Source organism: Carassius auratus, chromosome 36 (assembly GCF_003368295.1).
Source record: "Carassius auratus strain Wakin chromosome 36, ASM336829v1, whole genome shotgun sequence".
NCBI lineage: Eukaryota > Metazoa > Chordata > Actinopteri > Cypriniformes > Cyprinidae > Carassius > Carassius auratus.
This window is the reverse complement of record NC_039278.1, coordinates 13,379,619-13,407,305: the sequence shown is the minus strand read 5'-3', so window position 1 is coordinate 13,407,305 and position 27,687 is coordinate 13,379,619. Positions and strand designations below refer to the sequence as shown.

Below are 27,687 nucleotides of genomic sequence, written 5' to 3'. Positions count from 1 at the left end.
TTTACCATGCTGAGTGAACACTCACAGACTGGGCACTGAAAAACAGCTGCTATCCGTGATAATTGTTTTAATTGACAATGCTTTTGGTTTATTTCCACCACAACTCACTAAAGGACACAAAATAAATAAGATACCATTGTACAAGTGAAGTGAATTCTGAAATAGTTCTACTGAAATTCAGCAAGCATTGAATGTGTGCATTCCACTATTTTGATGTACAGAATGTTATTGCATCACATTTTATGTAGGCCTATTTTACATTATTAAAATGTTTACGCATATGACAGGATAATAACTAGAAATGAAAAATATGTGCATTATTTTTGAATATACAGATACATTTATATATAGGCAGATCAAATTAATTTATGTAGTGCTTTACTTAATAGACACTGCAAAAAATATAGTAAATAAGGCTATTACATTAATAATAATAACAATACATTGATTATCATAGTTTGCACAAAAATATTGGCGTGACATTCAGCCAAGTATGGTGACCCATTCTCAGAATTCGTGTTCTGCATTTAACCCATCCAAAGTGCACACACACACACACTGAGCAGTGAACACACACACCTGGAGCAGTGGGCACCCATTTATGCTGCGGCGCCCGGGGAGCAGTTGGGGGTACGATGCCTTGCTCAAGGGCACCTAAGTCGTGGTATTGCCAGCCCAAGATTCAAACCCACAACCCTAGGGTTAGGAGTCAAACTCTCTAACCACTAGGCTTTGAAAAACTCAGCTTTTCTATGCATGAATAATTCACATTTTAAAATATACAGGTGCTTCTTAATAAATTAGAATGTAGAGAAAAAGTTCATTTATTTCAGTAATTCAACTCAAATTGTGAAACTCATGTATTAAATAAATTCAATGCACACAGACTGAAGTAGTTTAAGTCTTTGGACCTTTATTTGTGATGATTTAGGCTCACATTTAACAAAAACCCACCAATTCACAACATTACTTTGTGTGGTCCTGTCCCCTTGCATTATATGGACTAAAAATCTTTGCTTGTGTTCATGTCAAGAAAGAAAGTCATAAACATCTGGGGTGACGAGAGGTTCAGAAAATGATGAGAGATTTTTCATTTTTGGGTGAACTATCCCTTTGAAGAGCAAGATGTGATGGAGAGGCTAGAAATATATTCCAGACAGAATACAAGAATGTATTGAATTAATGAGGAATTGAAACATACAACGTTAATGTTTTTAAAGGCCACTCTATTTGTGTTGTCTATTTAACATCACTGTCTAAAAGGAGAATTCATCATTTAAATGTTGATTTGGGGCATTTAGAGTTTTTTTTTTCCCCCAGCAAATGTTGATAAATAATTATTTGTGACTAATTAGATTAATTAATGAGAAAAGCATGTAATTATTAAGATTTAAAAAAATATTCACAGACAGTCCTAAATCCTACTTAATGTTTCATATAAAACATATTGTAAATACAATATGGCTCTATCAAAACAGAACACATAACGAATAAACTTTTTTGGGCGGGAAAACCCAACTTTGCTACCTCAATATGCTTCCTTAGATTTGATGGTGAACTTTTGAAGCCAGACATTTACCTGATGAAAGTCATAACTGAGGTAGAAATGTGTGTGTTTGATGCATGAAAACAATGATCATTAGTTCTCACGTCAGGCACACTCGTTTGAGCTTCTGTTTACCATATGTAATGTGCATAAGATAAAATAAAAATATTATGTACTTTTCAAGATGAAATAAAATTGTACGGAGTAAAAGTTATTTTCTTAAGAAATGTAATCAAGTGAAAGTACAAGTAGTCAGTTTAAATTGTAGTTGAGTAAAGTATAAATCCCCAAAATAATACTTAAAGGTACAATTTGTACGATTTCGCAGTAAAATATCCAAAAACCACTAGGCTAGTGTTATATATTTTGTCGAACTGATTACTAACAATATCTCTGATGTTTTCAACTACTTGTAAATCATGAGAAAGTTCCCGTTCTAAACAGTGACACGGGTAAGTGCAGTCGCCTGTCAATGACGTTAGTTACCCTTTGTTACCGCCTTTACTGACATAGAAACTACATGACATGTCGTGGACAAATGCGGAAGTAGTGTCTAGCGTCCATCCAGCAAACCACTAGCTTGCTTCTTGCTCGTTTTATGGTTTATTGTCTTACTCATTTATGGAACATAATTACTGTTTACCATCTGCTGCTAGTTCTGTCAACAAGGACAGCTCCCGTAAACGTAAGCGTACGGGCCAACCAAACGAACCAAGAAGAGATGGAGATAAAGAGCGAGGATCAATATCGGTGCTGCATTTTCTAGATGGAGAGAGCTTCGCGACAAACTTCAACTAGAAAGAGATGCCGTTCTCACTTTTGTTTTGCTCGACAGGTGAGTTGTTTTGATTCGTATCTTTACAGAAAACATATGCTATTATAACAATCAACAAGATTAGTATTATGGGGCATACACGCCAAACGCGGGGCATTGCGTCTCTAGACCCTCGCGAGGACGCGTCTGGTCCATAGTCTGATCGTGTCTTTGCATCCGTTAAATCCATGATTTATCTTTCCGTCTGATTGATAGGCATCAGCGCTTGGGTAGAAGACACAAATCCCATCATTCCACGCTCCTTCTTAGCGTCATCAAACCACGCTATTGTTGTTGTTTTGGTAGTGCGCCCTCTAATGGCAGGTCCTACAACCTATACCTTTAGGTAAAGTAATCAAGTAAAATTACTCAAGTATTTTACACCTCTGTGTATTAGTAATAGTAATTGCAGTTCATTTTGAATTGTTCTCTCTGTAATGGCTGTAGTCTTTGCTTTCTCCTCTCCTAACAGGTATTTTTGTACTAATGTGTTTTCCGGACTTTACAGCGCTGTTTGTGCATCTGTACAGTCTGGGATCAGTTTCTTTGTATACTTTTCTTCTCTGGACAAGCTTTATTCCGGATCCCCCAAAAAATCAGAAAGGGGATTCATCAGAGAAAAACACTGCTGGTGCCCCGATCCTGCAGCTGAATCAATTTTAGGAAATGGTTCTGGCACTTGCTAGACTTTTTTGGATGCCCTGAAGCCTCCTTCACAGCAGTTGAACCTCTCCCCTTGAAGCTCTTGATGATCCAATAAATGATTGAGTTAGGTGCAATCTTACTAGCAGCCTCATCGTTGCCTGTGAATCACCATAGTTGACAGAGGAAGAACAATGATTTCAAGCACCACCCTCATTTGAAAGCGTCCTGTCTGTTAATCTAACTCAGAGTGATGTCTAGCCGTGTCCTCATCAACACTCTCACCTGTGTTAATGAGAGAATCACTGACATGATGTCAGCTGGTCCTTTTGTGGCAAGGCTATAATACAGTGGAAATGTTTTTGGGATTAAGTTTGCTTTAAATACAAAGAGGGACTTGGCAATTAATTGTAATCATCGGATCATTCTTCATAACATTCTGGAGTATATGCAAATTGGCATAATAAAAACTGAGGCAGCAGACTGTGAAAATTAATATTTGTGTCATTCTCAAAACTTTTGGCCATGGCTGTGAATGTAGTGTCTGCACTTTACCTTCATTCTTTCTCAGTATTAAAACGTAGCTGCTCTTGATGGACTCTCTCAAAGCTGTAGATGTTTTCCCATCCTTGCACACGTGTATGTGAGTCTGTTGTTGTGTACGTGGATGAATGATGATGTCGTTCTTCACTCACGATGTTGTAATTATAGTGTTCAAGAGTGTCATCTTGAATTTACTGTATGTTAATGGAAGACATTAACCCAGACACAAAGCATCCTTCATAAACTCCAGATATTCAAGTGAAAAACTGTTCCACTGTGATCCAGTCATCGTTCTAAAAAAATGTATAAACACAAAGGTAAAGATCATCATTTATATCAATCTATGACAACATCTGGTGTGTTGATTTACAGCAGCTTCTTGTGAATATCTCAAACCAGAGACATTAGGGCTGTAACCACTATGATGAACCTGTAATATTCAGATTAATGCTTGACAAATATGGTTTTTAATTGTTTAAGTAATACATATGTAACAAGCCTTGTTCATTTCATTTTTAGCCCTCAAAATGACTGAAGACATTATAGGTGTATAATTCTTGATTCTTTTTCTAATTTTAAATGTTGATTGACCTTTAATATATTATAATGTTAATATACATTTACACATTACAGTAGTAATATTTTTTTGACACACACACACACACACACACACAATATACATAATGAGCCACACACCTGCATTTTGTAGAAGAAAGGAAATGCAGACTTTCACTTATAGAGAAATATGAAAACTCAGGATAAGGATCTCAGTGAGAAAAAAGGTTACATTTAAATCCACGCATTGGTGGCGCTGTTTCTCTTTCTTTCTTTCTCCTCATCAGTTGGTCTACATGTAGACAGTAGACCGAGATGCAGATGTTGAAACATCTTTACCCTCCCCCTCTGGATTTAAAAAAGACATGTTAGATGTCTTGTTTATTAGTTACTCTCTCTCTCTCTCTCTCTCTCTCTCTCTCTCTCTCTCTCTCTCGCCTCTCAGCTCTTAACAGTTGTGTGTTTTTGAGTGCAACTACATCGACTGCATCACACATCTCACCTCTCTTTCTGCATAACCTCATCAGGATGTATCTCCACACAGAGCATCTTTCTGCTTCTGCCCGTCCAAAAACCTCAGAGCTTTACATTACATGCACATTCACACAAGCCAAAATGTTACCCATTTAGTTTCAAATTAACCAAATCAACAACCACCAAAACCCTACATTTGTGGCATAAAACGTTTTCACGATATATTGTGATCGTGCTGTGTGCACTTTGGGCAGGGATATATATATATGACGACATGCATTACAGTTTCATGAAATTTCAAACTACTGGACTGTATTACAATATGAAATGCCAAGCGCTGCATGCTTGTCAAATTGATGGATGTAAAATAATACAATTATATTTAAACATAAATCTATATACAAATTTAAATGTAATCTATATTGATATGGGCCATTATTAAGAATGCAATGCATCTTTTTGGTTATTTTCTTACTTTTTTGTATAATGGTCATTGTGCAGAAAAGCATCTTCAAACATCAGAAGTAGTCTGCATTAGCCACATTAAACATAATAATGTTCACAAAGTGCTTCTTTATTATGCATACACCTCATATTTTGAAGTGTTTCAGGGCCTAACCTCAGTGTACAGCTGCACAGACGAAGCAATTAAGTATTCATGAGTGAACCAGACTCCTCCTCCTCTTCCCTCCTGCTGTAAGGCGTTTCATTCTGCTTTGCACTCTAAGCGGACACACCACCGTGCCACTCTTCACTACTTCATCTCACCCAAACCTGTTTTCCTATTTAACCTGCAGTGATATCCATCCTTCTGTTCTGTGTCCCTAAAAAATTAGTGTGCACGGTTAACGTGCATTAACACTAGGAGCTATGGCGTTTAATGGATATATTGTGACCATGCTGTGTGCACTTTGGGCAGGGATCTTCGCTCTGGATGAAAAAAAACAGTCTTTCAAAGGTACTTACGAATATTTTTCAGTTAATGTTGCACTTATTGTCTAATTTGTAATGGAAAAATATGTTTTGCATGTTCGGTGTAACTGCTGTCCCTTTGCGTAAAAGTCGAATATAAGTTATATTTTAAACTGATATTAAATGCATTACATACAACATTCTGCACATGTGATTTTTTTAAAATTGCTTGCTTTGCTGTTTTGTTATAATAAACATAGAAACTTTATAAGAAGTTGTATAGAGCTATTCCGAATCATAGTATTTGGTATTGTGTACTGAAGTAGCGAGTTATGTCATGTCATATCATAGAAAGGTTTATCCAATACAAATTGACATCCATTCATTCATCAGGAGATACCTGATGATGATGTGATGCTGGTTATTTCAAAGTGTATGCAGGACATTATTTTGCTTTGAAGAATCACACATAAACACAATTATGATTCAATGCAAAGAAAATCAGTGTAGTGAGTTATTTGTTGAGATGCAACTTATGATTCTGGAGAACCATGTGTTTCTTTGGCCTTGGTTTGGTCCACATGTATGGATTCCTCTTATATAATCTGTGCTTTGTGTGTGTGTTTGTGTGTGTGTATGTATATATATATATATATATATATATATATATATATATATATATATATATATATATATATATATATATATATATATATAATTTAGTTCCAAAGAGATGTGCTTTGAAGGTTTTTTTTTTTTTTTTTTGATTAAGGTAAACATTTAATGACATTGGTGGAGTTTCTTTTATATTTTACATGTGGATACATCTGTAAATACTGTACCTGTATACAGTATCTCATACACTTTAATACTGTATTGAAATGACCTGTAATGTCACGTGACTGCAGGGTTTAAGTCAGGTCATGCTAATATCTCAGGAGCAACTACTTCCTTAGCAACCAATAGGGGGAGCTCAATACTTTTCCTAACTACGATTAGAACTGTATAAATGAAAGTCAGTAAAAACAGAAAATGTATCTATATAGCATAATGAACATGAGAATACATTGCTACTGTTTACAAATCTATTTTCCCAAAAAGGATGAATAATTTTGTGATTCTCCTCTTGTCTTCCTGCAGAGTGTCCCGTGGACTTGTTCTTTGTGTTGGACACATCTGAAAGTGTGGCCCTCAGATCCAAACCTCCAGATTTTTACATCGACCAGATCAAAAGATTTACCAACCGGTTCATCGATCAGCTGAAAGACATGTATGCTATCATGAAATGACATATTCTGATTGATATATTGTAAATACTTTAACCAATAAATTGATCCATTTTTATAATAAAAATATTTTATAATATGCTTTAAAAGGTTTACAATGTATATCTGAGAAAATGACGGCTGCCACATTGAGATCATTGAGATTGAGATCATAATTTAATTATCTTTATATTTTAAGTTTGTATCTTAAACTCATTTCAGTTGCTAACCAAGGCATTTAATGTTCATCATGTATTTCAGCTTTATTCAGTGTTTCATTTTCATTAGTAAATGCTAATAATTCTGGTCAGTGGCAAAAAACTTTTTAGTGCACCTTTAATAAAGAGTGAATTTTTTTCTTTATTGCTTTGCTACAAATTGAATTTGATCATATCTGTTGTGTTGTTGCCAGATCACAACCATGTAGTCGTTTTTTGACTTGGAACTCTGGAGCGCTGCACTACAGTGATGACACCGAGCTGGTGATGGGGTTAGTTGACGTGAAAACACACCGTTCGGAGCTGAAGGCTGCCATAGATAGAATCAGTTACATCGGCAAAGGAACGTACACCGACTGTGCCATCAAGGAGGGTATCGCTGAGCTAGTCAAAGCGTATGTACATTTTTTGCCATTACTTAAAACTGCATATGCATTTTAAAATGTCATATTTTACAAATAGCCATTGCATGTCACCTTGCGTGTAAATAGCCACATGCATCTGCCTGCAGGGGCTCCCATTATCATCAGAATAAGTACATTGTGGTGGTCACGGATGGTCATCCTTTGACTGGCTACAAGGAGCCATGTGGTGGGATCCAGGAGGCTACCAATGAGGCACATCAGCATGGTATCAAAGTGTTCGCTGTGGCCATCTCACCTGACCAGGAGGTACCGTGCAAAAAACAGCTGCTTGGATTTTAGTGCATTGCATGTCATTTTCTATTAAAATATTAATAGTGTGTGTGTTTGAAAGATATTTCTGAGTTTTATTTGAAACACGTAGCAAGTAAACAATATAAAAACTGCATCTTAGCAATACATCAGACATATTGTTCCTTTGTACAGTAAGTGGGTGACTATAATAAGCAGCAATGTGGAGTCAAAAGTCAAAATGTGATGGTTTGGGTGATAAAGAGACATTGTTTTTCTCATGCAAATGTATTTGGACAAGCAGTAATTGTTCCCTTTTTTTCCCAATTGTTTTCTCAGGACACCAGACTCTCTATCATTGCCACAGACAAAAACTACAGACAGAACTTCACCGCTGCAGACCCCTACCGCTCCTTGCAATCGACCACTATAAACACCATCATTGAGATGATTGTGAGTGTCATAACACAAACTCACCACAACAAGCATGTTTACATGATTTTCCTGGGGATTTATGTGTTGGCTGATCCAAACACATTTAGGATTGCCTGAAGAAAGTTAATTAAGAAACTTTGCTTGAAACTGCATGATTAAATGTTTATTTGAAGAAAGATTACAATGCCATAAACATAGTGTACACCATGAACTATTTACACTACCAGTCAACGTTTTGGGGGATTAGTCATTTATTTTCTTGAAGAAATTATTACAATTTCTTTCTTTTAATACAGTCATTTTACAAAATATTTATATTTAAAATTAGGGATGTTATTCTAAATGTTCTATTCTTCACTGAATCCTAAATAATACTGTTTTTAAGCAGCAAAACTGTTTTCAGTTTTGATAATATTGACATGTTTTTTGAGCAGCAAATTAGCGTATTTAATTTCTGAGGGATCGTGTGACACTGAAGAATGGAGTAAAATTCGGAAAATTTAGCTTTGCATCCCTGGAATAGATTACATTTTAAGATATTACTGTTATTTTAAATTATAATCACATTTCACAATATTACAGTTTTTTTTATTTTATTTAAGAGTATCAAAAAAATATTAAAAACCAGATTTCACTAAACACATGAGGTTAGTGCAGAAGGAATTTCAACAAACTGAATTTCCTTTATCTGTGCACCATCAATAATGAACGTTTTGTAAGCAAGACATTTGAGCTTATGACAATTCAAAGTCAACGTTTATCTATAAAAAACTTTTGAAAGAGCAAGTGTTTACCAAAGTGCTGTACAAGCATCCTCAATTTAAAACACATAAAACAAACATAAGACCAAAGCAATCATAAAACCATCTCTCGTACTGCGTTAAATGCCAAAGAGTAGAAATGAGTTTTGAGACTAGATTTAAATGCAGAAAGTGTACATGGGGAGGCAAATTAATCCAAAGTTTTGGTGGCTGTCACTGCAAAAGCACAGTCCTCCCAAATCTTCAACCTTGCTCGAGGAGAAAAAAATTAAGTGCCTAGTACGATGTGCTCTTCACATAATTTGTATTTGTATTTGTATTAAATCAGAAAAATATCTTTGTGCTAGTCAATTTAGTGATTTAAAAACCAAAACCAAAATCTTAAAATATATTCTAAAATGACCTGGAGGCCACTATTGGGCATACTATGTTCTCGATTGCACGTTGCTGTTAACAAACAAGTGGAAAAATTCTGTACTGTCTCCAAATGTATTGGGGAGGCCTGGCTAGTACCCACATAAAGGGCATTACAGTAATCCAGGCGAGTCTAAATAAAAGTATGGGTAACACTTTAGTATAGGGTCCAATTCACACTAATAACTAGTTGCTTATAAGCTGTCTATTATTAACATATTGGCTGTTTATTAGTGCTTATAAAGTACATATAATGCATAAGATCCATAATCCTACCCAATACCCTAAACTAAACAACTACCTTATAAACTATTTATAAGCAGCAAATAAGGAGTTAATTGAGGCAAAAGTCATAGTTAATGGTTAGTTAATAGTGAGAATTGGACCCTAAAATAAAGTGTGACCAAAATAGGTATAACTCTTATAAAGTCATTAAAAGACAGAAAAGACAGTAACACTTTACAATAAGGTTAATTAGTTAATGTTAACATGAACGAACAATTAACCCAACATTTATTACAGTTATTTTTAATTGATTTAATTATTAATGTTAATTAATGAGAATGCAGTTGTTCATTGTTAGTTCATGTTAACTCCTAGTGCATTAACTAATGTTAACAAGCACAACTTGTTTTAAATAATGCATTAGTAAATGTTGACATTAACATGAACTAAGATTAATAAATGCTGAAGAACTATTGTTCATTCTTAGTTAATGTTAACTAAAATAGTTAACTAATGAACCTTATTGTAAAGAGTTACAAAAAAGACTTTGGGTAATCAACTGGAAAAACTAACTTTAATTACTGAATCCAGATAAGAAGAATCACGAGCATCCCCGGATCCAAATACCACAACTTCTGTCTTTTTTTTTCATTGAACTTTACAAAAATTAAGGCCAACCAGGTTGAATATCTTCAAGACAGTCCAACAATAGTGCTAAGGACTTTGCTTTTTTCCATATCAAAGGCAGATAAAGTTGTGTATCATCTGCATAATAATGAAATTAGATGCCATACTTCCTACAAACTGACCCTAAGGGAAGCAAATATAAAGAGAACAGGATAGGCCCAAGAATGGAACCTTGAGGAACCTCCACACGAGAGGGATCCTAAAGAAGATACAAAATCCTCAAGGCAGACAGAAACACTTCTGTCAAATAAGTACAAATAAGATCTAAACCACTCGAAAGCAGTGCCCTTAATCCCAACACAATGTTCTGAGCGGGAAATCAAGATCTTGCTATAACGGGATGGATTTAAAACCAGTTTTGAACACCTCCTTAAACCCATGTAGATCTAGAAAAGATTGCAATTGTATAAATATAACCTTCTCTAATACTGGCAGTGGGCAGTTTTGATATAGGTCTGAAATCATAAATCGCTTTTTGAGAACAATGCTGTTTTGATCACTGGTTCCACTATTGCATATTTAAAATTCTGTGGTACAACACCTGAGGTGAGACTGCTATTTATAATTATTTCAATATTTGGACCAGTCGTTCAAAAACCCTTTTTTAAAATGTGGAGGGACAATGTCCATGCAGCAAGCAGATGGTTTCATTTGACCAATAATATCTCTCAAAGAAGAAAGAGACACAGGCTCAAACTGGTTAAAAACAGCAGAGCATATGCTAGTGATAGACAGATCAATAAAGGGAAGTGAGATATGTGATCTAACAGTGGCAATCAACAACAACAAAAACATTTAATTTAATGTAAAAATAACAATTGTGTGTGTAGATTTTGTCTAATGATGTTCCCACCCCCCTCCTCCTTTTTTTTATATTCTAGACAAATGAAACAACGGATGTGGTATGTGGCTTTTCCATAGCTTTTGCAGATTTAATGCAATACTCATTTTTATTTAGTTTATTTTGATATTAATTATGTCTTCTTAATCTTTTCTTCAGTGCTGCTCCATTGACTGCCACGTAAGTAACCCTACTTGTCTAATCCATTCAAACAGATCTTGTAAGAATGTTTTCTTTTTCTTAATGTTTCATGCAATATTTTCACAGGCCCCTGAAGGCCCTCCAGGACTACCTGGTGACCCAGGACATACAGTGAGTATTAAAAAAAGTTGATTTTATATCTTAATGTTGCTTCTTCTTCCATATGCATAGAAAGCACCTGTTTATTCCTATGAAATGTTACAAGTATCCATGTTTAATTCACTCTCAGCATGCACAGATGACTGTGGTCTGACCTTTTCTTTTTCTACAGGGAGAGTCTGGAAGACCAGGCATGCCAGGAGAGAAAGGAGATGTTGGACCTCCGGTAAGCATCAGCTTTTAGTTACGCTCCTGTTCAGAAGTGATAGTGGGTGTTTGTAGGAGTAAATCAGAAATTTCTGAGCTCCTCCACTTTCTTTAAGATCCAGAAAACACTTGGGATCAATTGTAATGCTGAACTTGCTCATACTTAAATGTAGGGATTTAAAAAAGACTCTTAAGGCCCGTTCACACCAAGCATGATAACTATAAAGATAACGATAAAGATATAGTTCTAAAAATCGTTCTCAATATTAAAGAATAGCGGAGTCCACACCACAACTATAACGATTAAGGCAAAGAGAAACAATATCGTTGGAATCACTTTCAGAACGATTTTTTTTTTCTGATGAACGATAAAAACATTGCCAACCAATCACAATCAATCCTGCTGTAATGATCTCGAGAATTTAAAGCAGCAGACGCGCGTCCGCTTAGAATACACAGACAATATCGTTCGCTGCTGTGGACGCTAATATCGTTATCTTTATAGTTATCTTTATAGTTATCGTTCTTGGTGTAGCGGGCCTTTAAGCTTAAGTATTCAGCTTTAGCTCAAAACTCTTTGACCTATGATTTCTGCTGGTAGATGATTAGTTATAAAAAAAAAGTCACAATTTACTAAAGAATCTAGTTTATTTTTGCAGATTTAACAGAAGTGAGCTGTCATAACTTACATCTAAAAGCCCAAATTGTTCCAGGAGAAAAAATATCCTTGGATTCAATTTCAGAACAATTTTACAAAACACTGTCAGCCAATTAGAATCCTTATGATCTTTAAAAAGCTCAAACATTTAAAGAGCAGACGACAAAACTGTCACACTGACACACTTTTAATAAAGTGAATAAAATAATGCGTTGAAGTGGATGCTAATATAGTTATCGTTATAGATGTCGTTATTGTAGTCATTGTTGTTTTGAATGGGCTTTACACAGTATACTAAAGGTTTAGCATTAGCAAAAAAGCTCCATTGTCTATTGTCGATAGTGTAGAGATGGACTGTGCACTGTTTGAAAGCACCATTTTCAAACCAAGAAGCTTTTTGTTTTTCAACGTAGCAAATATACATGGTCAACTCTAATCTGCTGCAACATTTGCATTAGGAAATCTTTCACCCACACAATACATCCCTGATTGTGTAGATTTGGTAAACATGCTATTTAAATGAATGGATTTTGCCCACAAAAATTTGTTGAAGAATAGTAAATATGTCCACACCTCCATAATGAAGTCATAATATACAGCTTTCAGGTAAAAAGTGAAATGTATGTACCGATTATTGTGCTGATTAATACTTTGCATATGGTTATGAGATCATTGTGTCGAATAAATGTTCCACGTGTCCCTGGATCTCTTTATTGATAATCCAATCACAGCAAAACGCCCAACCGACTCCGAGGTCTTTCATCTTCTGCAGCTGTTACGATTTCAACGATCTGTTCAAATGTGGGGGTTTTTTCCTCTCTGAATTTGCCGGTGGACTTCCTGTCTGAAACATGCATACGGTTTTACTATGTTTGTAAGGATGTCTTCTAAAATGTACTCCTTTGAAGTGTCAGAAAAGAAACCCACACACTGGGAAGCATCCAGCTGATATTAAACAGCAAATGGTTACTGAGCCAGCTATTCTTTTATTTGACAGCAAACGCTGATTGTGTAGACATACTGTAACAATAATCACAGCGTACAGTTGACCCCATTAAGCCCTGTAGAAATATTCTGGTTAAAGATACAATCTCAGACTTTAATCAGGCTTTATCCTTGATTATCCTCACTTAAACCATCTTGATATTGTCACTGTAAGTTTCAGGGCAGCCATATTAGCAAATATCTCTGCATTAATTAATAGCACTATCATATCCAGCTAAATTCTTTTTGGCATTCTCTCTGATGTTTCTTTCCTTCTCCTATTAGGGAAACCCCGGTGATCCCGGTCCAGTCGGTTACCAAGGAATGAAGGTCTCTCTTCCACTCTCTCTCACAAATGTTTACGTTCTGTTTATATTACAGTTGATTTGTGCGCTCTTGCTGAAGCGATAATCCATACTATTTTCCTTTCCTTCCAGGGCGACCAAGGAATAAAAGGTGAAAAGGTAAAAGAGACAGAGCTTCCTTACTGATTCGACAGACACTTTTTTTTAAAATTAAATATCAAAAGCACATTCTGAGAGTCTCCAGTTGATTATTTTATCTCATAATTCATTCTGGAACTGCAAAACGTCACAAATACACTTTTGTGTTTTATCTGTAGGGTGACAGAGGTCATAAAGGCTTCAAGGTGAGCTTATTTATTAGCGCTCTCTTTAAAGATTCAGTTTTGCCAGTTGTTTATCATGCTGAATTGAATCCCAATCCCACTTTTAGGGAGAAAAAGGTCGTCATGGTATTGATGGCCTCGATGGACGTAAGGTAAGTGGTTATGTCCTCTTCCTATATGATACAAAAACAGCATTTTAAAGAGATAAAAATTGACCAAACCTGTGTAAAGGTTCTTCTTCCATGAACCAAAAATGAGACATTTTGCATAATATTTGCAGCTATTTCCCATATGTTAAGAGTGAATGGAGTCAGAGGATGACTTCAAAAGATCAGTCAATAAGTGTCAATAAAATGGCATATATGACTATATTTTAAAGAGATGACACTGAAAATTTGATTATTTTAATCAGAAACCCTTCTGATAGTTTTCAGACCTTTCATATTTTTCAAAAAAAAAACAACAAAAAAAAACTGTGTTATGAACTCACCAAGTGGGATGAAGGAAAATGGAAATTTGTGTAAAATTATAAATGTATAAATCTAAATGAAAGTTCAAGGATTTTTAGTAATTCTTACATTTTGGTTTGTTCTTCATACAACGCTATAAAATGGCCTGTAGAAGATTCGGAAATATAGTGCACAAATTGTATGGTTCGTCTTTTATTTGCTTTTTTGACAGCGCTGCATCTCCTTTCACTTTCACAGTGCAGAAAAAGCAGTGTGAATGTTCTGCAAAATAACTCATTTTATGTTTCAAACCAGTATGAAATTACATGAGGATGAATAAATGAATTGAATTGACAAATAACAGTCTGCTGTTAGAGTTGACGTTATTTCTCTCTCTATCTTCCTGTGCTGCTTTCTCTGGCATCCTGTGTCAGATTTCAGGTTAGCAGTATGTGAACATTAGATTCCGAAAACATTGCATGGCCATCTCTCTTGTTTTGCTGACACTACTGCTTCTATTTCTGTCTCTTCTTAAGTGTGTCTGCCCTTTGGGAAAACAGCCTAGTCTTGTGTCTCTGACCCTTGACTTCACCATTCTTCATCCTTGAGTCGATTTGCTCCTCTATTGGCTCTCAACATTGTACTGTAACTCTTTCCAAGGCATTTTCCCCTCAACAAGTCACTGTTTCTTGACTTGACTCCCCCATCCGTTCATGATACATCTGAGTTCACAGTAAAACTCAGTGTGATGTACAACTTTCTGTTGTCATTTTCGTTCTCCACTGCATGCAATCTTGATTTGTAATGTCTTTTCTTAGGACTTTATTTCTTCACTCTTTCTTTACATGGTGTCACCTTTGAGGTAATTACATGCAGTTCAGGGTGTTTGACTCCCCCAATGAAGAAGAGTGTTAATGTTCTGTGTGTTTTTGAATTATATTTCATAGGGTGAGCCAGGATTCTCAGGCCTTCCAGGCTGCAAAGGGTCACCAGGGCCAAATGTAAGTACAACTATTATCTGTCAAAAAATATGTCATTTTTAAAGGGAAAAAAAAAAGCATCATCTACACTTTTTTTAGCCATGGATAAGCCATAATTAAATCAGAGGTAGTCATGATCAAGCTATATATTCATTTTAATATTCTAAACACATATTATATGCGTGTTTTTAATGAGCATGATAATGGAGGATTTCAAAAGACTTCTCATTGACCATCTGCTTAGAAAGGTGTTTAAAATGGCAGAAATCACATTCTGAGTTTCCGGAAAAAAAAATTGGGTTGTGTTATTTTATTTGGAGCTAAAATATCTAAAAAAAAATATTTTATTTAAAAAAAATACCAGGAAAACAAAATTGCATAGGTTACGTTAGGTTTATAATTTATCATTAACCAGTTTAAAAAATGTTATTGCCAATTTTTCAAAGGTGTGAGAATAATAATCTAGATTCTGCATATTCATATTCTAAATATTCAAGATTTACAGAAAGCAAGTATTGATATTTTATGTATTTAAAGTTACGGTATCTTGTTTAAAGAATGTTTAGGTATTTTTTATTTTTTAGCAAAACATCAATTACAGTCCATATTATCTCTTATATTTCTAGTTTATTGTATCATTAAATGCATTAGTATCACATGTGTCCATGAAAACATGCATGTGGAGATTATGCAGATAAGGTCATGCATAATAAAACATTGAAAACTCCATATATTTTGGCAAGGACACTGGGTAGGGGATAACACTGTGTATATGTATATTTATAAAAATGCTAACAGGTTAGAGTGCTCATAGGCTGAGCAGTTTGTCAGTCAGTTTTATGAGCAGCTGTTTCTACACAGCCTGCATCCAGAGACCAGGATGTGGGATGTTTGCCTCACAAGCAGCTAAACATTTACCAAATTTGACATCCAAGCTGCTCTCACAACTCTGCACGGTGTTTGTACTTTGTTTAGATTCTGTAGTAAAGAATATGCTTAAAGAAAAGTAGTATATTTGGTTGTGTGTTTTTCTCCTTTATTCATAAAGATTTTTTTTATTTCATCTGGTAGGGCTTGCAAGGAGATACGGGTCCTAAAGGAGATCCCGGGCCATATGGATCCAAAGGAGAAAGAGTAAGGGAAAAGAATGAAAGGTTGATTTTAAATTTAGATTAAGTTAGAAATCAACAAGAGCTCTTAGTCTCTTATTCTCATCAAGGCTGCATTTATTTGATCCAAAAAATATATATATATATATATATGTATTATTACAGTAAATATTGTGAAATATTATTACAATATAAAATATAATTGTTTTCTATTTTAGTCTGATTTAAAAATGTATTATTGTGAGGGTATGCTGATTTGGTCCTCAGGAAACATTTCTTATCATAATCAGTGTTGAAAACAATTGTGCTGCTTAATATTTTTGTGGAAACAGTAGAATTTTTTTCAAGACTCTTTAATAAATATTAGGTTCAAAAGAACAGCTTTCATTTTATATGGAAATCTTGTGAAATACAAAATCACTTTTGATACATTTTATACATCCTTGCTGAATCAAAAAAAAAAAAAAAAAAACTGTCCTAGGGGGAAATTTGTTGACAATTACAAGATTATACTAAGATTTTGGATTGCTGACATTATTTTGGCAAATCTCAGAACAATTTGAGACAGAGACATTTTCTCAGAAAAACGCCTGAGACTCGTGAGAAACTCGAATGTTGTCTTAATGCGATTTAATTTGTGATAACCTTATAATGAATCATTTGAAGTGTGAAAACATCTTTCGAAACATATCTTCTGGGTTTGATTTCAGGGAGATCCTGGCAGAGACGGTCCACCAGGAAGACCTGGGAACTATGGGTTTCCAGGAACAAAGGTACAGAGGATCTTGCATTAAATATAGTTTTACGTCACAACATTTATTTGGCTAGTTTATATAACATAACCTTTGACAATGGTTGGTTATAATTTACTAACGCTGTTGTTTGACTTTATGGGATTTTACATCATAACTTGTTTTAAAGGACATTGGCTTATCTGCAATCCCATTTTTTGTTGTTTCAGGGAGAAAGGGGTCCTAGAGGCGCCAATGGTGATAAAGGGGAGAGAGGAGATGACGTAAGTGTTCTTACTCTTTTTTTTATTTTTTATTTATTTTTTTATTTTTTTTACTTTTTTTTAAGACTTGGATTCTAAACATGAAATCAAGTAATGTGTGACGGACCTGCTTTTAGTATATTCTAACAGTTTCTTTGTTCTTTTTAGGGATCACCAGGACCAGATGGCCCAAGAGGAGAAAGAGTAACCAAGCATTTTTATTTTCTTCTGTTTTATAGTAGCTTGACATGTGAATGGTTGTGTTTGATGCTGTTTGCAGATGTGGGTCTTTTTTGCATTTTTTATATACGCAGGTGATCTGAACGGATGTGTTTTTCTATTACAGGGCATACCTGGTGAGAAAGGTGAACAAGGTTCCCGTGGTAACAGAGGGCCCAGAGGCGACCCTGTGAGTATATGTCACATTTAGAAAATATCCCATAATACATCCCTACCAAACACAACGGTAAAACCCTGCTAATAATTTAAAGTAAACTTGAAATGATTTAAAATAGCATTCTCAAGCCATTTACAGTATAATAACAGTTATTTTGTGGACCTGAGGGTTCAGATACAGTTCAACAGATGCATTTTAAAATTTAAAAACGTGAACAAATTTTCCTCCTTTACAGAAATATCTTACAATCTGTGTAGTAAAAGATTGCATTATTTTTGGCTGTGAATTCTGGTAGTCAGTGTTGATATTTCAAATCACCACAACAAACACGCCCCTACCCCAAAAGGGTCTTGCCCCTATTTTGATAGCTCCGCCCCACACATATGTACACAACCCAGGCAACGATTATGGCAGAATCTGCTGTATTATTATATGCTTTATTAAACATATCTTACTTGTTATTAGGCCTGACTCAGTGTTTTTGAAAAATACATGCATACCCCAACTTTAAGCCTTTGGTGTTTATGCACCCATGAAAAAAAATTAGGTTTTGAAAGAATGATACAAGTGAAGTGAATGTGGACTTTTAACTCTGGCAGGGTGAACCTGGACCCCGGGGTGAACAAGGACGTGAGGGATCAGCAGGGCCAAACGGAGAGCCGGTGAGTGAGTGACGAAAACCATTATAAGTCAAGTTATCACCTTTATTTATATAGCGCTTTATACAAAATTGACTGTGTCAAGCAGGAAGATAGTTTGTCAGTAATGCAAGAGGACAACACCAAAGAGTATTTTTTCCAGCTAAAGTCAGTTCATTGATGAATCAGTGATGCCATCATCCAGGTCAGCTTTCTTCCAATAGTGTCTGTGCAATCAGTGAAGCGTCCCCAACTAAGCAAGCCAAAGACGGCAGCGGCAAGGAACCAAAACTCCATTGGTGCAAAAAGCTGAGAAAAAACATTGTTTTCATTGACTGAGTGTCTGAAACTGATTTAGGCTGTAAGTTCTTCCGCCCATGCCCTAATCACATAAATACATAGATCATTTCACATAGAAAAGCACTGGTGATTGTTTTAGATTGTTTAATATGAATGTATTTATAGTTCTGTCATGACAGCTCTCAGGAAGATTAGTATGGTAATATACTTTGCAAGGATAATGTTCTACGCTGCTGCTGCAGCAGAGCAAATACTTAAACTTGCTGCTGTGAGCATGTAAGAAATACTGCTTCCGCACATAAAACATACGTGAGATTATGCAGATCTATACAGGTGGAGCTGGGGAAGGTAGAGGGTTTCTGAAGCGCGCTACAAACTGATGCTGATGCAACAAACACCAGTCGGCTACGCCATCCGTATAATGATGTTATTATATCAGATTGAGTTAGATCGGCCTGCACCCTCTATAGTTTTTATGACACCGTCTAGAATTTTTTTTTTTTTTTTTACATAAGCCATATGTGCATAATGCATTTACAAAATTCTTGTCTCAATCAAAGGGTTTGGCTAGTTTTTAGGCATTGAGTAGCTTTAGAAAGGACATTGGGAGTGATTTTACATGCCAGACCTGACCTGACAATTTTGACCTTGGATTCTTGAGGCTTACAACATCACCAGCTGCACCACAGAACTCTATGCATGTTAGTTCTGTCAGCACTTGACTTCTCTCTACAAATTTCCATTGCCTCTCAGGGCTCTAAATTTCCTGTTTAGCTTACGTGAGAGTGTTTGGAGCATGTGCGTGCCCAGTGGCTCCTGTCGTGCTCAAAGTCATCTGTTGTTTCTTAAAAACAGCCATTTTTTGTAGCCCTGCTGCTCTTAGGGCTCTCACATAATCTCATTAGAGACTACAGAGGAATGCTCACTTTTGTGCTTGATGTTACCAGTGAATCATGAGTTTTAGTTTTCACTATGAGTAACTCTATGAGTGACCTTCATTTTTCTATTGGCTTTGTCCTGGCCGGAAGGATTTTCTAATAGAGTTTGAGTGGGTGGGATGGGAAAGAACCAAGTGTTTAAATAGATGAAAATCTGGATGGGTTTCTGAACTCATGAGCCACTGCTTTCTCAAAGCCTGCTTTTTAACTTATTTAAAGGGTTAGTTCACCCAATAATCAAAATTATGTAATTAATAACTCACCCTCATGTCATGAGGGTTATTAATTACATAGTTTGATTATTGGTGAACTAACCCTTTAATTCGCCTATTTTTAAGATTCCTCTTTTGGAAATGTAATGCTGCAGAAAAATATTTTCATTACCGAGTCATTTAACAAAAGTATATTTTTAGTGGATGACTCTTTTTAAGGTATGCATGATTGGAACTGTATGATTCCAATATGTGTTCATGTTGTTATGAATGGTTCTCTGTCTTCAGTGTCCACACCTTTGACTCTTGATTGACTTTGATCCTCCACCTTTACACTACAGATTATTGTAAAATAATGTTACATTAAATCAATAAATGTAATGTATATATTATATATATTGTAGTATTATTAGAATAGTTTAACATATATTAATTAATAAATAAAAAATAAAATAGTTTTTAAAATAGTTATATATGTGACCCTGAACCACAAAACCAGTCTTTAGTCGCTGAGGTATATTGGTAGCAACAGCCAAAAATTTTCAGATTTTTCTTTAATGCCAAAAATAATAAGGATATAAAGTAAAGATCATGTTCCATGAAGATATTTCGTAAATTTCCTTCTGTAAATAAATTAAAACTTTTTTTTTTTTTATTAGTAATATATACATTGCTAAGAACTTCATTTGGACAACTTTAAAAGGCGATTTCTCAAAATATTTGGATTTTTGTTGCACCTTAAGATTCCAAATTTTCAGATAGTTGTATCTCGGCCAAATATAGTCCTATCCTAACAAACCATACATCAATGGAATGCTTATTTATTCAACAAATTGACTCTTATGACTGATTTTGTGGTCCAGGGTCACAAACAGACACACACACACACACACACACACACACACACACACACACACACACACACACACACACACACTATATATATATATATATATATATATATATATATTGTCTGTGGTCTCTTTCTTCTCATATACTTATTTTAAATAATCAAATATATATTTTAATAATTTCTCATTCAATAAAAAATGGTGAGGTCACACTTGCCTTCTGGCTTCTTTTAAAAGTTTTTTTTTTTTTTTTTTTTAGAGTTTGGGTTTTTTTTAAGAGTGTTTTCCAACCTCAACAGAGGGATCCCAAATATTTTTGAATACCTCCAGGGATATAATTTTCCCCCATTTCCAACAGGGCGAGCCAGGAAGGACAGGGGCACCAGGTTACCGTGGCGATGAGGGTCCTGCTGGGCCAGAGGTGGGTAAAGTTAACTAGTCTTGCCTCTTGATTACCTTTTGACCTGACCTATTGCTGCATCCATGACTGATCTACATTTCCCATGTTGCATGTCTGTGCTTTAGGGACCTAAAGGGTCCAGAGGAATCAAAGGGTCCCCAGGAGACAGAGGCCTGATGGGAGAGAGGGTGAGTAAATCCTGTTGATCTTCAGAACTTGTTTTAACCAACGAAAGGCAGTCCATTGCTGTAACAATATTTTTTTTTTACCTGCTTAGGGTGTAGATGGACCACCAGGAAATGGAACCGAGGGTTGCCATGGCTTCCAGGTAGAAGACCACCCAATTTATTAAACATCTTGCCTTCAAAACTCTTGTTTAAGTGTGTGTGTGTGTGTGTGTGTGTGTGTGTGTGTGTGTGTTTGTCGTTTTAGGGTTATCCTGGGCCCAGGGGAGATCCAGGATCACCTGTAAGTATCCTGAACCCTACAGAAGATCTCATTTCGAATACAACCCAACAGTGTTCAAGATGTAAAAATCCTGTTAACTGCTTCCACTGAGAAACTGATTTTGATTGATAATGAGTAACACATTTAATTTAAGTAATGATATCTGCTCATTTCAATAAAAAAAAACTTATATTTACAGTAAAGTGCCAAATCAGTCTGCAAAGAGAGAGAGAGAAAGAGAGAGAGAGCCATTAATCACAGTTGCTGTTGCTGAAAACCTCCCACTCTCATAAATCATTGAGAATGATGTAATCTAATCAGTTATATATTTTCATGTTTTAATATTTTTTCAAAACAGTTATATATTTTCATGTTTGAATATTTTTTCAAAACAGTTATATATTTTCATGTTTGAATATTTTGCATGAAACTTTAAACTTATAATCAACTTAATATTATATTAATTGATAATTATGTAGTTTGAGTGTGAATGAGTAGTTTTTTCCTTCATCAAATACATACACTGTTGTGATTTTGTCATATTTATTTATGTATTTATTTATTTACATTTATAGTGACACTGACACAGCAAAGACAATTCCTCTTAACTAATCTTCCTTCTCTCTTGCACTTTCTTTAAATTCTCACTTTCAAGGGTGGAAAAGGAACCCCTGGACCCAAGGGAGATGATGGAGAGCCAGGTGACCCCGGAAGAGATGTGAGTCGTTTTAGATGCACTTGTACTCGAGACTGTTTATTTTTGTTTCTTTCTTTTCTCCTTAGATTCTTAATCATTTGTGAACCTGGACCACGAAACCAGTCTTAAGTCGCTGGGGTATATTTGTAGCAGTAGCCAAAAAAACATTGTGTTTGTCAAAATTATTGATTTTTCTTTTATGCCAGAAATCATTTGAATATTAAGTAAAGAACATGTTCCATGAAGATATTTTGTAAATTTCCTACCGTAAATATATTGAAACTTAATTTTTGATTAGTAATATGCATTGCTAAGAATTCATTTGGACAACTTCAAAAGCGATTTTCTGAATATTTACAGTAGATTGTTTTGCACCCTCAGATTCAAGATATTTAAATAGTTATATCTCGGCCAAATATTGTCTGATCCTAATAAACCATACATCAATGGAAAGTTTATTTATTCAGCTTTCAGATAATGTTTATATCTCAATTTAGATAAATTGACACTTAAAATGGTTTTGTTGGTCGAGGGCCACATTTCATCTCTTCGTCTCATAGTCCAAGTTTTCCATAGCTTGCTTATTACTTTTCTCCTGTTTTTCTTCCATCTTGACCTGTTTTTCATACATATAAATAAATAACTTCACTTCTAAAGTATTGCTGTGGGTTAATACAAGTTAAGCAATATCTAAAGCACTGTAATCAAAGGAGCTTCTCTTAGAGTTTTAGTTGCCGTCTTCAGTGTTGAGTTCAGGCAGCTGTGTATTTCTTGTCATGGATTCAAGGAAATTTAATTTCCTAATTTTTTTAAGGCTATGTTTTTATTCAACTTAGTTTCAATTAGCTAGAAAGGACTTCTGAAGTTACATTATTTTGCCTTATGTTGTTACATTACATCAGAATTTTTTTTTTTCAGTTAACTTACACAGGGTAACAACTTCATCATTCTTGAATGAATGCATTCATAAATAAATCTTTTAAGAGACCTGTGATTATTCCAACTGGATGGAAAAACAAGATTGCTTGAGAGCAGAAATTCATTGGAAGTTCATGTTTAACACTTTTTTTTTTTTAAAAGCCAGACACCTCAGCTGGTTTACATTTTGTAACAGCCCCCACACACATTCAGTTCAACAGATGGGTCTCCAGGACTCTCACAAAACAACATGTGCTGCAAAAGAGTCACTCGTTTGGACACAGGGCTCTTTTTTGGGCAGATGATTGGTTTTAGATGGTGGAAGGTGTGGTAAAGAGTTTTGTATTTGGTCTATCAAATGAACTTCCTGCTATCCGGTGAAGTTTCGAAACGTTGTTTTAGAACAGCTAATAGGACATTTGTTGCAGTGGAGGCATTAGTGCTATCCTTGATTTAGCCACTGCATTAACATCTCTTCCTTTTGAGAGAATGCAATTTCCATCTGGTACATTTTTAGGTTTATTTGTGGTGCTTGCTAGTACATAGTATTTGATTTATCTCTTAAGTAACATTTTTTGACAGATAATAAAGCAGATGAGACAGTTGCATTGTACTTACGCCTTATCTATTGCTGTCTTTTTCCCACACATAAGAACAAACATCTCAAAGAAGCAATCATTCTCTCCCCTGTCTGTGTTTACAAGTGGACATTTTCTGATTCATGCCAAAATAAACTTCCCCATCCATCTGGGGTGGTCAAAAATACCACTAGTAGCCTGAAAACAAAGAGTTTGATCCCGTGCATTAGTCTTTCAGGCTTATTCCCACCAGGAGATGGAAGTCTGTGGAGATTTGACAGGGAACCGACCACAGTTATGACGGCTAATATTGTTGTTTCTGCTGTCTAGCTGTGTACTTCTGCTGTGCACATTTTTGACAAAACGGCTCACACGTTCAGTGCTTTGATCAGGCCATTTTGCACATCTGCAGGATTAAGATTACAGCATTTTCATCTTAGACAAGGCTTCAGTGCTTTTCATGTGATCTAATCAGCAGGTGAATGTTGAGCGGTTTGTTTTGTAAGCCAAGAACCCAAACTTGGATCCCAATGGAATAGATTGAACAACAGGACTAAGAAAGGACTGCAGACTTTGTAATGTCACACCATACTGTTCATTATGTCACTTCCTTACATCCGGAGCATATCTATTATAGGACCAGGCATTGTGATGGTAGAAATATGTTAGCATTGTTAAAATTGAATTAATATTGAGTTTATATGTTTATATTGCTTTTATAATATTCTTTTTGAATTTCCAACTAAAAAAAGAATGACATCGTAATATATCCAGTGATATAAAACGACCTTGAGTGGCGAGGTGAATGTCGCTGTAAACATCCCACATATCAAAGCGCTGAGCTCATGCTTCATTTTTACATCACTTCATTGTGGTTGTACAAGCAGACACAATGGCAATTACTACATATGCTTGCAGTCTTTCATCTTCGGTCATCTGGAGTTGATTTTTGCTGATCTGACGCCCAGACTGCTTCAGACTGTGTTTGTCTTTGTCCATGCAAAACGAAAAATTTCAATGAAGTGGTGGGGACATGCATATGCAGAAGAATTGTTTTACAGCTCTTGGCTTTTTCATGGTTTCAAGGCTTTCTTTAGAAATGATGTTCTAATTTTAAAATGATCGCTTTCTCACACGAAAAGAGAGATAGTTAGTTTTTTTGTTTGTTTGTTGAGCATTGATAGAACGCACACACCAGATGTTTGGGCTTCATAAAGGCCTTTGTTTACATGCCACACACATTTTGCAGCAGATGTGTGTAAACCATTTACACATGGTGATCTTTCTATTAAAGACATACAATATAGCCTTTCTGCAGACTTCTGATATTGTCTGTTTGCTAAGGCTGTTGCTGTTCTGATGTTGTTTTCTTGTTTCTAATTAAACTCATGCTATTGGTCTCGTTTGGACTAAGCAATTGGCCCAAAAAAGGAAACAATGCGTTCTTTTGAACTTTTGTTGAAAGAATCCTTGCAAACACATATCAAGGATTCAACAAAAAAATTGTTGGCCATATGAGAATGATTTCTGAAGGATCATGTGAAAATCCAGCTTTGCCATCGCAAGAGCAATGGTGGACAGTAATGAAGTAGTTTTACTTCAGGCTACTTAAGTACATTTTTCAAATATCCGTGTTCCTGTAGCTCAAGTGGTAGAGCATTGCGTTAGCAAGCACAAGGTTTGGGGTCCGAATCCCAGGGAACACATGTTAGGAAAATATATCACATGCTCTGAGATGCAGAAGTGTCTTCTGATTCATGAACGAACTGATTCTTTTCAATGAACCGTTACATCGGTTCGCAAATCCCACCAAACCATTAATTGGCGAATTGGAATGATCCGATTGCAGCTATTGAGTCGACAACTCACTGATTCAAATGATCCGTTTAGTGCAAGTCTCCAGTTATCTGTTACTGAATTCCCAATCCCAAGTAAGAACTGGGAGATCTTGTGAGCGGCCGCGCATCTGATGCTGTAAATTACTGATGTCGAATTTTAGGGTTAATTATTGTAACGGAAAATCATATTTAGGTCAAAGCTGTCTGAAGTTTGCGAACTAAATTTGCTGTAAAGGGTGATTTTAGCCCACTGGAATGCTTGAATGCAGACAAATTCTGACAGAGTCTCTATGTTTTAGGTCAAAAAACATTAAAATAACACAGATTAAATAAAATAACTCATGCACGTTAATCTTCCCCGTTGATGTAATGTTAGCAGTTTTACTAAAATGCTATGCATTTAGCCATATATTGTCGGCACAAATATGTTACTATGTATCTGGATCAACTAGTCGAGAAGACAAATATAAATGTTTTTTCATAACCATGCTAAAAATAAGTCAATAATGTTAGCTGATGCCATCTATACCATTGTTTGATGCAACCGCATGCCATAAATTTATATGAAAATAAACAAACTGAAAACACTCTAATAGAAACACTTTTAGTGCTTTTTACTTATGTACATAAAAAATCAAGTACTTTCACTCGAGAATTTTTTTAAAACTGAGTACTTTTACTGGAGTAATATTTTATTATACAGATCTGTACTTTTACTCAAGTACTTGATTTGTGTTCTTTTTCCACCACTGCACAGGAGTAAATTATATTTTATTTAGAAAACAGTTGTTTTAAATTGTAGTTCTTTTCATAATATGACTGCATTTTTTAGCAAATAGATCCTGGGCTCATTTTGGAGGGTTTAATGGCCCCCTGCAAAAGTTGTCAGTAGTCTACCATACTAAGATTTATTTAAACAATGGAAACATGCATTATAATTCCAAAAGAAATCATTAGCAGAATTGCTGAGGGTATAAATTAACGTATTACAACTGAATCTTAAAGACTGGCCCAGGGTCTCTTCAGAACAAACATCAGGTTTGGAGGGAATAACATCCACAGTAATGTAAAAGGAAGAACAATTTTACATGCTGAACAATGATTTGGAGTTACCTTAAACTACTGACTGAACACACACATGAATGTATGGGCTATAGAAAGGCCTTTATTATTCAAATGCAATATTTACATGTTATCTTAACATTTTGCAGCATATGTGTCTCAGATGTTTAAACATTACACACAGATGATCTCTCTGTTTATGAAGAAATCTGTTATTAGTTTTTGCTCACTATTACCTCTTCTTGTGCGTAGGGTTCAACTCATCAACATGTTTTTAAAAATACTTTTATAATCAATTAAACATGATATCAACAACCAGAACACCCACCTTATGATGCTAGTTTGTGTGTTCGTTTTGTTGATAAATAGAGTCAAACTGAACTGTGTCTGAAACAATGGTTTATTAGCAACATGACTGTTTGATATGGAATCTCATTAGCAAGATCTAAACTCGTAATTCAGAAAAAATTCAGACATGTGAGATAAAAAGTCGCAGTTTCCTTCTTGGTTTTTCTTTTCTTTTTATAAATCTGTGCTGGAAATAAGCAATTATTGTCCTTGCTTTTCAGAATTGTGAGAAATAAACTCAGTCAAAAGTCAGAAGTCAGAATTGCAAGTTTAAAATTTGGATTTTATAAATAGCAATTGCGAGATATACTGTAAACTTAGAATTAAAGAATATTCCAAATTTTGAAATACAAACTTGTAAATGTTAGAGAAAAGTCTGAATTTTGAGATAAAAAGTCATGATTTATGAGACATTAGATCAAAGTTGCAAAATATTAACTTCTTAAAAAGGTCTGAAATGCAAGATGTTAACTCGCAGTTGTGAGAAGAAAAGTCTTATTGTATTTAGAACTGACTTATGAAATATAAAGTCAGAATAAATAATAAATGATTCAGACTTTTTTTCTCACAATTGCACAACACAGAATTGCAAGATTTTCAGAACTGTGAGATATAAACTCGGAATTGTCAAAAAAAGTCTTCTTGCGAGTTAAATATGGACTTATTATATTCTGACTTTGTCAAAATGTCAGTTTTTCTCAAATTTGTGAGTTTACATTTCACCATTCTGACTTTTCTGTTGATTTATTTACTTTTTCTAAGATTCCTC

General features: G+C 35.1%; 1 protein-coding gene across 2 annotated transcripts in view; it reads left to right on the top strand.

Moving 5' to 3' along the window:
• Positions 1-5,277: 5,277 nt before the first annotated feature.
• The window catches only part of LOC113055322 (collagen alpha-1(VI) chain-like), a 32,700-nt gene continuing 10,290 nt past the window's right edge, over positions 5,278-27,687 (top strand). Inside the window, exons 1-25 of one of the 2 annotated variants that reach the window (XM_026221552.1) lie at positions 5,278-5,532; positions 6,627-6,756; positions 7,164-7,364; positions 7,481-7,640; positions 7,962-8,075; positions 11,026-11,046; positions 11,145-11,165; positions 11,253-11,297; positions 11,458-11,511; positions 13,420-13,464; positions 13,572-13,598; positions 13,757-13,783; positions 13,870-13,914; positions 15,159-15,212; positions 16,263-16,325; positions 17,011-17,073; positions 17,262-17,315; positions 17,463-17,498; positions 17,641-17,703; positions 18,291-18,353; positions 20,989-21,051; positions 21,156-21,218; positions 21,308-21,358; positions 21,463-21,498; positions 22,133-22,195. In XM_026221552.1, coding sequence (XP_026077337.1) covers positions 5,445-5,532; positions 6,627-6,756; positions 7,164-7,364; positions 7,481-7,640; positions 7,962-8,075; positions 11,026-11,046; positions 11,145-11,165; positions 11,253-11,297; positions 11,458-11,511; positions 13,420-13,464; positions 13,572-13,598; positions 13,757-13,783; positions 13,870-13,914; positions 15,159-15,212; positions 16,263-16,325; positions 17,011-17,073; positions 17,262-17,315; positions 17,463-17,498; positions 17,641-17,703; positions 18,291-18,353; positions 20,989-21,051; positions 21,156-21,218; positions 21,308-21,358; positions 21,463-21,498; positions 22,133-22,195 — 1,650 coding nt within the window. In that variant the 5' untranslated portion in view covers positions 5,278-5,444. The remainder of the gene's footprint in view (positions 5,533-6,626; positions 6,757-7,163; positions 7,365-7,480; positions 7,641-7,961; positions 8,076-11,025; positions 11,047-11,144; positions 11,166-11,252; positions 11,298-11,457; positions 11,512-13,419; positions 13,465-13,571; positions 13,599-13,756; positions 13,784-13,869; positions 13,915-15,158; positions 15,213-16,262; positions 16,326-17,010; positions 17,074-17,261; positions 17,316-17,462; positions 17,499-17,640; positions 17,704-18,290; positions 18,354-20,988; positions 21,052-21,155; positions 21,219-21,307; positions 21,359-21,462; positions 21,499-22,132; positions 22,196-27,687) is intronic. The other variant, XM_026221553.1, reaches the window with a different exon arrangement.